Source organism: Aphelocoma coerulescens, chromosome 1, assembly GCF_041296385.1.
Source record: "Aphelocoma coerulescens isolate FSJ_1873_10779 chromosome 1, UR_Acoe_1.0, whole genome shotgun sequence".
Taxonomy (NCBI): domain Eukaryota; kingdom Metazoa; phylum Chordata; class Aves; order Passeriformes; family Corvidae; genus Aphelocoma; species Aphelocoma coerulescens.
Genome location: NC_091013.1, coordinates 101169075 through 101182928, shown reverse-complemented (window position 1 = coordinate 101182928; position 13854 = coordinate 101169075). Strand labels below are relative to the sequence as shown.

The 13854-nt window shown below is 36.7% G+C and overlaps 1 protein-coding gene across 11 annotated transcripts in view; it reads left to right on the top strand.

Annotated features, from left to right (window-relative positions):
• ABI3BP (ABI family member 3 binding protein) overlaps positions 1-13854 on the top strand; it is a 146737-nt gene that overhangs the window by 114124 nt on the left and 18759 nt on the right. For all 11 annotated transcript variants that reach the window (XM_069021582.1, XM_069021575.1, XM_069021572.1 and 8 more), the window contains 6 exons: positions 1829-1924; positions 6715-6825; positions 9036-9119; positions 10514-10582; positions 11241-11453; positions 12907-13018. In XM_069021582.1, coding sequence (XP_068877683.1) covers positions 1829-1924; positions 6715-6825; positions 9036-9119; positions 10514-10582; positions 11241-11453; positions 12907-13018 — 685 coding nt within the window. The remainder of the gene's footprint in view (positions 1-1828; positions 1925-6714; positions 6826-9035; positions 9120-10513; positions 10583-11240; positions 11454-12906; positions 13019-13854) is intronic.

The window sequence follows — 13854 nt, the reverse complement described above, 5'->3', positions numbered from 1 at the left end:
ATTGGATGAATGTGATAAGTGCTTTTAAATAAGCAAGTTACATTAAGTAGGATAAGGCAAATGCTGTGACAAATACAGCAAACTTTGGTTGTGCAAGTATCTTGTGTGAAAACACTAACCTTTATGTAACTTTAAAAATTGAAATACTCAAAGTAGGAGACTTTGTCAACATGAAAGTATTGTGGTTTGAAACTTTTCCTTATTTTTCATTACTACTTTACTAATGGCAGAAGAGCAATTCACGTTTCTGAAAAGAAAAAAAATTACTTCTTCTATCTAGAACGTATACAATATTTTGTTCATTCTTAGCTGATATAACTCAGAAAAGATTGTGATTCTAACTTAGATTCTAAGGAGCAGGGTAGAGATAGTTTTTTCTGTAGACACTGTGACATGCAAAACTTATTTAGATTTGTCATATATAATTGGGTGATTTAGTGTGAATTCGTCAATTAGTCAACATTTTGTTGACTAATGTTTGTCATGTTCACTGAAAGGTGAACTGAGAAACTAAACATGCTCTGACTATAACTCATGATGTACAAGATTATTTTTAATTTTTTTAGAGCTGGTGCTGTTCTTCTCATGCCTTTTCTTCCTTGAACATCACGCACACGAAGCATTGATAATCACTCTGGTGCTTTCTATATGTGAAGATCTAATTAATTGTTTTACTTACCTGAAGACAAATTGCAGTTACATAAAGCCATATGATGTGTTCAGATATTTCAGACACAGGGACCAGGTCATCTGCATCCTGTTCCCACCTTACTGCAAGTCTCATTACTTTGATCTTCAGTAAATTATTTATCATGTATGGGCTGCGGATTTGTAAGGAACATGCAAAAAGAATGGTCAAATAGTAAAGTAATTGAAAAATTATCTGCTTCATACCATCAAAATACTAGTGAAATGTCAAAACAAATTGAGAACCAGATTATAAACCTATGAAATCTTTAGCTGATTAGATCATGGTGGAATAAGGTTGGAATTTGATAATTAAAGTAATATTGAGGGGTTTTTCTAATAGATCAAATTTTAGGGGTTTTTGTCTTACATCTTGAACAAGGGTGTGTGGGTTTTTTTCCCACAAACATGATGAAGTTGCAATGCATCTTATTGCTTTACTATATATACAGTTTTTATAAAGCAAGTATACTTACTTTTTGTAGAGAAAGCATATTAATTTAACAGTCTGGCTGTCCTATAAATACCAGCATGTGAAACAGTTGTTCTCTACCAGGAGTGGTGTTGATCTTTTTAATGCCACTTACATTTTTAAAACCGTGTTTATGTAACTTTTAAGTAGGACTTTCTCTCATGTACAAACTGAATGTTGTGTATACTTTGTCTCCTGTACTCCAAATATGGTGAATATATTTGGTCCAGAATTGCTCTAACTATTTATTATGGAGGCTGACCAGAGATCTTACTATGAGGAGAAAGTGAACTTTGCCCTTTGCAAGAATTAATGGACATTTTATTCTCTACACTGAAAAACTAGAATATTCTCTCTTCTCATTTTTCTGCGTATAATCTTGATTTAACTGATCTGTTACCTCTTCATTTTATTAATTTTCTCTTTCCAAATATACTTTACTAGAGGAATGTTTAAAATTAAACTGCAGACTTTGTAGAACCAGATCACTTTCTACTTACCTGAATAAGAAGTTAATGGATATCACTAAGTTATCAGTAAAAACAGACGTGGGCCACATATGATGGTTTTGCACATCATGTCAGCTGGAGTTTGAACATATGCAATATACAAGTGCTCCATTACTTGGTGCCACACTGTAGATACTTATTTCATTTCATTTTTTTACAGATGACCTTTATGCACCTGAGGATACTGCCAGACCAATTGACATGGATGTCAAAAAACCTCCGGAATATGTTGATACCTGGCAAAAGCCAATTTCTGGTAAGGTTAATAAAAGTAGACAGTAAAGCAATTTTTAACAGTTGTTACTAAAATTAAAACACTGTCTTTTTTTGCACACAAAGCACCTCCACTGAGAAGAAAAAACAGTTCTGAATCATCCTCATCAATACACATTCTCATGGCTTCAGGATGCTACTAAAAGAGACAAAAATAAGAGTATTTCAGAGCCACTACTTAGTCATGTACACATGCTTAATCACAACATATGGTAGAAATTATCACCACCGGAGTTGTATCCTTATGATCCAACAGCCACAATACTGTAAGCACTGATTTTTTTCATGCTAATGGTTTCCACATAACAAAGGTGAATAAGGTAAAAGCATAACCGACTTGTACTCCCATGCATGAGGAAGTTTTGTTGAATATTGGGATTGTTGGGAAAATTAGAGCATTAGGCTTGAAGGAAAATAACGATGTGGAGTAAATCAGGTTACAGGGTTTTTTACATGTGCAATACAAGACTTGTAAGGTTTACTTTTCTGGCAAGTCTTGCAATTATATTGTCTTGGGATGACTTTTGTATTTTTTGGTGCTTGTGTGCACCCTGCTTGTTAAATAAATAGGGGTTCTTTTTCACTTTCCTCCAAGAAAAAATTCTTTCCAAACATGTGGGGGAGGGGCTGCTGAAACCTGCCTTCTATCAGAGAACGTTCATTTCGGATGTTCCTCCAAATTTGTCTCAAACCAAGACACGTATTTTCAAAATAATCAAAATATTTTGACTGAAAATGGATTCTACAAACTGAACTTTAAAATAGGCTTTTTGTATTTCATGTTTTTCTAGTCAGCTCCTCAGAAATTTTGTTTCAACTGGAAAGTTTTAGAATAGAATGTGTATGCCACGTGTATATATATATATTTACACAAACTTACTTGCAACAGGTAAACACCCTGATGTGTAAAGAATTATTTGTTTCTTAAGCATAACAAAGCACAGAATTTGCTTTAGCTGTGTTTTTTTCTGACATAGAAATTGACTGAAAATAAAATCTTTCTTGTTTTACTCTTGGATTTACTACTCAGCTGCAGCTGTTCTTTTTAGGTAGCTTCTCCTTTGAGAACATGTTGCTGTATTTTAAAACACTAATTTATAAACTGCTGGTTTTTCCTGATCCCTGTTGAATTTCCTTTGCACCTAATTTACCTCTACAAAGATAAGATGCCTATCTTGATGCCCAGGTTCTGATGTTCTATCATTTTCCAGTTTTTTCAGTCTGACCACTGTACTTTGCAAAGATTGTCTAGTGTGATATACTATTAGTAGCAGCTGAAGACAAACTGTAAGCTGAAAACAAGGGTGATGCTCTGCACTTTTTGTTACTGAATGTCAGGAAGTGGTGTTTCCTTAAGTAAATCCTGCTTGTGATTTGCAGAGACTTGAAGTTTTTTTATGCACATAGATTTGAAGGGATACTGATATCAGCTTTTACCCATTTTATGACACTGGATGTCTAAAGTTAAGCTTTTAGAGCTTTGGGGTGAGCCAATACCTTGAACTGTAGTTGTAAAAGGCATTAGGGCATATTACCGCCATCCGAGGCCCTAGGGTATATCACCATGTCCCACAGGCATAGGGAGGAGAGAAGATCCAGCAGGCAGGAATTGTGCAGCAAGATTGATCTATTTAATTATTTTACAAACTCTTCTATAGACTTTTTTCTTCATAGTCTAATTGGACAAAGGATCAGCCACCCCTTGGGGGTGATTGGATAAAATCCTAAAACATCCATTGTCAAAATATTTTTCTACTGTATTATAAACAAGACTTTTCAAGGCTGCAGGTGTTTGGTTGTTTACATAACTCTGCTACTTCTTCTGTGAGAGAGAAAAGTCTCTCATGGGCTTAGAAAATAGCAAGAAAATCCTTGCTAGCAGCATTTTTGTATCCACAAGTGTATGGTTGTGAAATTAGCTACTACTGTTTCATAATTTTCTTGTATAACTGCAATCTCAGCTCTCTTCTTAAAATGTATATCAAAATTCATGGAATCGTAGAATGGTTTGGGTTAGAAGGAACCTTTAATGATCAGACATTTCCACCCCACCTGCCTTGGCACGGACACCTTCCAGCAGACCAGGTTTCTCCAAGCCCCATCCAGCCTGGCCTTGAACAGTGCCAGGGATGGAGCATCCAAAATTTCACTGGGCAACCTGTGCAAGGGCCTCACCACACTCACAGTAAAGAATTTCTTCCTAATATCTAATCTAAATCAACTCTCTTCCAGTTTATATTACTATCTAACATAAATCTACCCTTTAAAGAGTTTAAAACTGTTTCTTCTTGTCCTACCACTACAGGCCCTGTTAAAAACCCTTTCTCCATTTCTCTCACAAGCCCACTTTGAGTACTGAAGTTTGCACTAAAGTCTCTCTGCAGCCTTCTCTTCACATTAAACAACCCCAACTCTCTCAAAGTTTCTTCATAGGAGAAGAGCTCCAGCCCCCTGATGGTTTTTGTGGCCCTTCCATGGCCTTGCTCTAACGGGCCCATGTTGTTGTGCTGGAGACCCCAGAGCTGGATGCAGCACTCCAGGTGGGGCCTCGTGAGAGCAGAATGTAGAATCACCTCTCTTGACCTGCTGGCCACTCTTCTTTTGCTGTAGCCCAGGATATAGATGGTTTTCTGGGCTGTGAGCCCACATTGCTGGCTTGTCTCTAGTTTTCCATCCACCAGTATCCTCAAGTCCATCTCTGCAGGGCAGATGTTTCCAGTCTGTCTCTCATCTGGCCAGTGCTGAGAATGATGATTGTCCCAACCCAGGACCTTGCACTTGGCCGTGATGGACTTTAGGAGGTTTGCATTGGCCCACTGCTCGACCTGCCAGGGTTGTCTGGATGGGATCCCTTCCCTCCAATGTGTCCACTGCAGGACCAGCTTGGTGGCATCCACAGAACTACTGAGGGTGCACTCATTCCCACTATGTCACCAATGAAGATGTCTGCCCTAAGAGGCTGCTCATCCTTCTCTTTCATCAAGAGTGACTGAGTCAAGGAAATAGACTCCCACTCCATAAAGAAACCTTGAGATTAATTAAATCCAAATATTTCACTATGCTGTTGTCCTTACAAGAATCTACACTATCACAAAATCCCTAAATTCTATTGTGCATCCTAGTTTACAGGTTCAGTCTCTACACATTGGTAATTAGGTTTGGTAGCATCATCAACCATCACCCAAATCATTGTGGGAAGTAGCAGAAGGGAAAAGCAGGAATTCTTGCTTTTCCAGAGTACAGTACATTAGCTTCAATTGTGACCCAGGCACTGAATGTGATGTTTTAGTTTTTCTGTAACTGTTGTAGTTGTGCTGTTCAGAAAATATGATAGAAACCACTGGCAAGTCAATACTTGCACATTTTTACCTCATAAATATCTTGGACAATCCCATTCTTTAATTATGGGCAGGGAGAAAAGTAATGATGAATACTGCCATATGGTAGTATCTAGGGTATGATGACTTATATATACAAAAATTTATTATACTTTTTCAGGCCTTAGGCATATTTTTTTATCTCCATTTGGAGATTAAGAATGAGTATGAAGCCTAAAAATACTATTTTCAAAACCACTACATCTTCCTGAATTAGATAGAGCATTATTTTCTGTCTTGATCTGAGGGATTTAAAAAAAACCAAACAAACAACTGTTTTATAAGTGATTGCAAGAATCCAAAAAGGAGCAGGGAAGAGAGAGATGGAGATATTTCTGTTTGTGTATTGTAAGTATTTCTAAAAAATTGCTCCTAAATGAGTCTTTGGATCTGCTCCCTTCTCGCCCACAAGCTCTCTATTTATAGGGTAAACTAAGGTCTGATACACAGAACCTGAGGTACCTTATGGAGCCAGTAATTCAGTATCAGGCAACTTGCATAGTTGTTGACATTGGCAGCATTAAAGAATTATATTACTCTTGAGGATTTTCTCCTTTTAGGTACAAAAAGTCTTTTGTTACATAAATGTGTTGCACATATCTCCTGGATTTTCTTAAGGAAAGAAGGGCAAAGGTAAATAGTGGAACAAAAATCTTTTCCTTTGCCTTTCCTTTGCATAATAAAATCCTTCAAAATTGTCTGGAAAATACAGTAGAATGATTTGTAAGTATGAATTAAGGGGCTTAGGTTTTCCTTTTAGACCTCACTGTCAAAGGACACTATCAGATAAATTCAATGGATTCCAGCTCGAGCTGCACATTGAAATAACCAAGTTGGGTGCTTCAAAAATTTCTACCACAGTAATTGTCTTCAGCCATGTCAGTGTATGAGGTGACAGTAACTTCTTTCAGTTTTGAATGGCATAGAATAAACTGTTCCTAATGATAATTTCATTTTCTTACGTGTTTTGCTTCAAGCTGAGGGTGGCCGGTTGTATTAGTCAGAAAGTACAAGAGGTCAGAAATTTTGTGAAAATGTTTCCTAGCACATTGAGGTGGTGTTTATTGTGTGAAGATATATACATTTGAATGCCAAAAAATAACTGTTGACAGAAATGAGTAACTACACAGAATCACTGAAACACTTGTACAAAGTCCCAAAGGAGCTACATTTTTTCAGAGTAAACTTGTTTTAAAACTTCATGGCACACACTTCTCAGAGAATGTAAGGCTGAAAATGCAACTCAGATCAGCTCCTAATCTCACCTCTCCACTTTTGATACTAAATCAGGTGTGAAACATTGCTTGAGAAGTCAGAATATAACTTCTAGTATGTTTCTGATTTTATGGAATTTGAGGTTAAATAATTAATAATGCTGTCATGTAATGTCATTCAGTGACTAGATCACCTGGCCCTCAGCACCCTCCTGTACCTCCTGCCAAGCCTACACAAATGAGAAGAAAACCTCTGCCTCCAAACACTGTGACTGGTAAACCCGGGAGTCCAGGTATCTCAGCCTTTTCAGCATAAATATTTTATTGCGTGTGAGATAATAGTGTGTAAGAGGGTATAGGAGAATTCTACAGCATAGATTTCTTTGATCTGTGATATTCCTATTTTATTTTAATTTTATCCTGAAGCAGATATTCAATATCCAAAAGGATGCTTTGTCAGTGAATTCTATGTAAGAATCCTTAGGCTAACATTACTCCAGGTAGTCAGAAACTGTCATCTCCTTAAGCTTAGCATCATGACAACTCCTTTTCTCTTCCTATTGCTCTCTGTACTTCCTTGGAAATATACAGGTCTCAGCTCTACTGTATTTCCTGTTGTGGTTTTTTTGGGTTTATTTCATTTGGGACTTTGTGTGCTATTAAGGCACTAAAGACCTAAACAATTCATTAATATTTTGTGCAGCAGATGAATAGCAAGGATCTCCAAGCTGGATGAGACAAGCTATATATTTACTCATCAGCAGAGCCAAGATTGAAATGCTGTGTCTGTACTTGTCATTGATGGGTGGTGTTTCCTTAGTAATAGTTCCAACAAAACAGAAGACATCATTAGTCTTAGACTTGATATATTTTCTTTTGCTTGTATTGGGATCCATACTAATTTTCTCCAGTAAGTGTCTAATTAATTTACCAGTGGTTTGAAATTTCACCCTTTTTCCTTACAGTAGAGGCCAGGTTATGTGTTAGTCAGCAGTTACCATACCTTCCTAGGCTTTCAAGATGGAATAAATTGGTTAAATGATCTGGTTCTTCCTTGTGGAGCCAGTAGAAGATTTTTCCTTCTTCTATGTTTCCTAGCGTTTTATCCAGCTTAGTTTTAAACACTATAATTTTGTTTCTTCTGGTTCCCTGGAGAGACAGTTCCACTGTGCTAACAGGAAAAATTTGCCTCAATGTTCTTCTTGGATTTTCCCTGTTAGAATTCTGTCCTCTTTCTCATTAACACTGTGATTAATTCTTTACTTGCATCTTTCTAACTCATACAGTGGATATTATGGAAAGGTTTCTATGCAGACATTAAGTGTCTCCTGAATGGGAAAAAAAACAAAAAGGAAATGAGAGTTCCAGAAGCTTTGGGAAACTGATCTCTAGTGAGAATCTTTCAAATTTCCACTTTATTAAGAAAATTAGTGGAAAGTACAGATTTTTGCTGTCTTAAATTTGGCTCGCCAGAGTTCTGCCTTCAGTCGCCATGTTCTGTGTCAGGTGTAAAGGAGAGGTAACTACATTACCCAGTTCTTGACTCTTCAGGGTTGAGATTTCACTGTCATGTCATGGTTATCTGGGAGTACCTGCATGTTTTGTGAATTTAATTCTTGTCTTTTACAGCTATTTTGAAAGAAATCAAGACATCCTTTACCATGGATTGTTTGCCTCTTAGAAACCTGTTTTCTTTTTTAGGTGGTAACAGATGAAGAGTAAAAGCAATGTTGCATAACCTAAATATTTTTTTAAATAGCTATGTAATTATAGGAGATAATATTGCCTTTATCAGTCAGTTTCTGTCCAGACTTGTGGAACCTACTACAGAAATGAGTTCAGAAAGAAAACATTTTTTTCCTTGAATCATATAGTGCTGTAAATGTTGAAAATGCTGAACTTGGCTGCATTTTCTTTGCTTTCATTTGAAGTGTATCTTAATTTCATTAAGTGGAAGCTCCAGTACTGTTCTGTGGTTAACCTGTTAATGCAGACCACAATTAAGGACTTGGTGTTTATCACTATAAATGTTCCAGCCCCACCCTTGCTAAGGTATGGGCTGTATTGAGAGCAGAAATGAATCTTACCTATATTTGAGGGAAGAATCCCAAGTTTCAGTTGCTGACTTCAGCTATTGTGCCTTGCAACTCATGAAGAAATGTGCTCTTTCTTTAAGGAACAGCAATGTCAATGCTGGTCATTTTGCATCCTTTTACCAGTCTGTGTAGGATGGTTCTGTGCATTAAACCAGGTTATATTCTAGCTGACTGAAGTCTTCCAAGACAACCTCAAAGTAGCAAAGAATTTTCTTACTGGGTTTCAGGATTAGGTTACATCTGCAACTAGCACAATTCAGAACTTTCCTAAATTGAGGGATTACCATGATTTAGATGAAAATACTTGTTGCCACAAATCTGAGTTCTCTTAGAAAATCAGAAAGCTGTTTGACTCCTTGAAACACTGAATATCTTGTTGCTACAAGTGCCTCCATCTGTCACTTTAGCTAAGCCTGCTGGACCAACACCACCTGTGAGGACAGGAACATTATATAAGACACCAACAGCTTTTGCAACTCCAGAGTATTATGGTGAGTGTATTACTAACAGTTCTGGTTTCTTCTTTTTTCTTTTTTTCTTTTTTTTTTTTTAATTAACATTAGGGTTTCCATTTTTCTTTTGTTTCCCTTCCCTGAACTTTATTGATGCATTGTATATTTAACATAAAAAGTGTTCTGGCTGGGGTGATTCTGGTATGTTTTATGCCACTTAGTAACTTTCCTGATTTGACTGAGATCATCTAGCTCCCTTCTGTTACACATCTTGGTAACTGAGAACATGACTGGCCTTCCATCTTCCTAGAAATCCATACATGCTTAGTAGGCTTTCATTACTATTCAGCGGCACTTTAAAGCTGTGCAAAGAGTAGATAAGGCACTTCTTTTCCTGAATGTTTCAATTTTCCCAGGACATAAATTCAAAGTATTATTTGTCAGTGACTGATAGTGCTCATCACAGATGTGATATCCTCCTGCTTACTTGATCAAACTGCCACCATTTAAACAGAAAAAATTGTTGTAGTGAAATCACAGTGGTCAGTGGGTAATTTGCCCTTTATAAAACTGGGAGTTGATTACAAATTCAGAGCTAAGTCTTTTCAAGGTGTCGTACAGTAATGGGTTTGGAGGAGGATGTGCTTAGAATTTTTGAGCCCAAATCTGCAGTTCTTGGTATATTCTCATGAATGTTGCTGTTTCTAATCTTCCTGGATTTACAGTAATACTTTAATTCTTGTCTCCTTACAGTGGTCATGAACTCACTGTGACCCTTAATGCTCAGTAAAGCAAGCTGGATGCTAGATTTATTTATAAATGCTTGTTGGGAATGTATTGTGTTTTACCTGTTGAAATCCACTGTAGTATTTGCATCGCGTTTGGTGTAGTGGCTAATTAATACAACATTGTATCATGAAATCTGACTACTTTAGCACATTTCTGTTCAACAGTGCATTTGCTTTCAATTTCCTTCAAATTTTGTGGAAGTTGTACACTCTGGAGACAGAATTTTTTATTCCCTTGTTGTTATTTTTAGAGAAGTTACTGTGCCAAAGTAATAGTTCTGTATATCCTAGGAACATAAAAAAGCTCCAAGCTAAACAGCCAGTACAGTGCAAAAAGATCATTTTTAAAAGGTCTAAAAAGTATTACAGATATAGTACATATATTGCATGAACTGAATCCAGCAGCAGTCATGAAATCTGTCATTTTCATTATGGCTGGCTGTACTAGCAGGTAAGTACAGGGTTCACACAGCATCACAGACAAAATGGGCTCCCTAAAATGAAGAGACAGATCTGGCAGCAGAGATCTACTATTTATCTATTCTTATCATGATTTAAAATGCCAAAGGAACTGTGAAATGCTGCAGTTCTAACATTGAAATTTTGTATTTATTGCAAATTATATTATAATTGTGTTTCCTACAGTTGATGCAACTGTCTTCAGCTCAAGTCCTACATCAGAAACAGATTCTTCAGGCAAACCAAGGTACCAAGGTAGGATATTCATTTTATTTCAGGGAGCATATGAAGTCTGACCTATCTTGCATAAAAATTATCTTATTTGCTTATTCAAAGGCCAAAATTTTATTTGATTCTGTGTCACTTTAGTGGCAGATGAAAGAGCCGTAGTACAAACCAGCATCTTCTTGACTGAATTTTACTTTCTGGACTAAACATGTTGCTCCTTCTGGTGAAATGAAGTATATATGAAGTCTTTGTATTAGCATACCTTTCAACAGCTGCAAGTAGAATTATAGTGTCATTTTACTATAGAAGATATAAGGTTGATTTTCCCATTTTGTGACAGATTATTTCAAACAGTGTGTATCACCTGCTAATACTTTCAGAATGTCATTTCCTTAGTGGTGCCAGTAGGAAGGGGATGAAAGTAGTGCAGATTCCAGGTCTAAAAACAATAAGTAAAATCTTAAAAATCAGAAAAAAACAACAAAAACATAAACAGAACCCAAACCAAACAAAAATCAGAACAAGTAGCTTAATATTGAATAGATGGAGTTTATTCTGAAAGTTTTGTGTTTGACTTGTGAAGATTTTTGCTTGCTGTCCTGGGATGGGTGTTGTGCACCAGGTGAAATGGCACTGCCATTTTGTAAAAAACTATTGAATAACAGCTCTTTCCTATTGTTCTTAGCCCCTCATGTCAAGTACATGAAGAAAGATGATGATGTGCCTTGCTCCATCACAAGCTCTCTTGAACATTTTCCTCAAGAAGAAGCTGGCAGCAAGGAAGAACCCACTCGTCCTCCACAAAATCCTCCAACCAACCTCACGGTGGTGACTGTAGAGGGCTGTCCAACATTTGTCATATTGGACTGGGAAAAACCAGACAATGACACTGTTACTGGTTGGTTTTAATTTCTTTCCTCCATTGTGTGATAATACAGTATTCCCAGCTTAATTTACTTTCATAGTAGTTTTTTGTCATTTAAAAGTACTTTAATCCCCAGGGATTAAAGGAGACCATTGCTTTTATTTTGTGCTGCTGTCAGCTCCAGTGTGAATAAGAAAATGCTACTAGATTATAACAAGATTTACACAACTAGGATCAGTGGTGTCAGTGATGATACAAAAATATTCTTAAGAAGTATGACTCTGTATCTTCTCCAATTTTCTGGCTTCTCTCTGTACAGGATCTGGTAAGATCTAGTCAAGAAGTTCCAACAATGCAACACTATATACAGATGCACACACATAGTGTAGACATCTTTCTTGACCTTAGGATGTTGTTTAACAGTGGGCCAGACACAATCAAAGCTTACATCTGTCTTGTAAGTCAGTAGAACTTTGCCAGCATAATACTGGCAGTATCCACTGCAAGAGGGTCAATAAACTCTCTCTGTTAAAAGAATCTGGTTTTTTTTCATTACTAAAGGAAGGGGGTTTTATTGAGAATAAATGCATGTGAGTCATGCAGGACTCAGCACACAGACAGGTAAACATGCAAGATGGCCGTTCCTAATTCTTCCGTTGTCTTCTGGACACTAGCTGACAAAGACTGAACGATGAAGTTAGCTAACAACTCAGTTAATGACTCATCAAAATCAATTCTGAAATCAAAAGAAGGCATTGAATCCTGTTTTCTGAAAACAGTGATTGCTTCATATTGGCACCAGTATGACACTACTTGTTTAGACAGACTTAAATCAATTTTTCTGTCATCTCTATTTTTGTAGTTTATGCATGTTTTTCCAATCATCTTATTTTGGCATCATGTCTCTTTTTTTTTTAATAAATGCACTGTTTCAGATAGGTGGAAACAGAAAACGTAATTTGTTGCATCATTTTGTTCTTTGAATGGTTACTGTGCTTGACTTTAATTGTGTACAAGAGATTTCATTGGGTATGCCCAAAAACAAAATGTAATGGAAAGGTCAGACAAATAACAACCAAAACAGTGATCAAACTCACCTCCTTGTTTTCATGAAAACTGCAAGTGTCAGGAGCCAAGACCATTTTGCTCATGCTTTGCTCCTGTTGTGTTGCCACAGAAATGCAGGGTAGTTTGTTGCCTTGTGCATTGAGTAACAAGCAGGCCCTGGGTGGACTCAGTAGTTCTTGGTGTGTGTCTGTGTGTACATGCACGTATTTGCATGCTCATTCATTTCCTGCATTTTCTTTTCCAACTCGAGTGAATTAAAAAGTCCAAATCATGTATTGACTTCAGGCTGGCAAAAGGCAGAAAGATTGAATTCCTGTAAAATTGCTTACTCATTCACTATCTGGTTGTACTTAGGTATGTACTTAGGATACTCACGAGATGTTACTTAATCAAATTTTTCTTTACCATAATTTTCCAGAGTATGAGGTTGTATCAACTGAAAATGGAGGAAGTGATGGTGAAAAGGAGAAATCAATAATCACTACAAATCAAACCCATTCTACTGTGGAAAACCTAAAACCTGACACAAGGTAATTAAATAATATCATTTTCTAAATTAATCCAACTAATTTAGACTGTCAGCTGTCTGCCACTTCAAATGAAAATACCTATGGAAATAAGACCCAACTGGTTTTACTCCTGTTTTGATAGGAAAAAAAAAGTATGGTTTGGTTTTGCTTTCTTGTAAGTTAACAGATAAAACACATCTGAGGAATCTTTAGGAAATTTCCAGGAGTATTTTTGTCTGGACAAGCTGCAGAAGTGACCTGTCCTATCAGAAAGACTGACTGTCAAAATGTAAGAAAGTTACTATGGAGAGGAAAAACACATTTGTCCTGAATATGTTTTCTTTCAGTGTCTTAAAAGAGCTGGCAAATTAAAAATGAGTAAGTGAATTCCAGTTGATGGCATGCCTCTCATGCAACTAGTCCAAATAAGCATGATCTATCTTTAAATATCATATCCCATAAAAAAAGTATTCTTCTTTTTATGGTAAAATTCAGAGCAGGGAAGAAAACCACTTGTCTTTTGTTACATTGTTTATTAATTGCATCAGAAATTTAACGAGTGACACTTGGGGTTTTTCCTGTAGGACCATCCATTTGGTGTTGGTGAATGGATTTTCTATTAATATCATCCATAAATTGGAAACACAGCACAAAATTCTGCATAGAGCCCATGTTGAACCTTGATTTTTAGGCAATGTGTGGTGTAATCTGGGATGTTGGTTCAAGCTCATGTACATGTTACCAGTAGGTCCTAGGAGAAGGAATGAGGAGCTATTTCATAAAGTGGAAGACAAGGGGAGAGAATTTGAAAAACAAAATACATGGGCAAATTTTGATACTCCAAAAGAGCTTCTTTG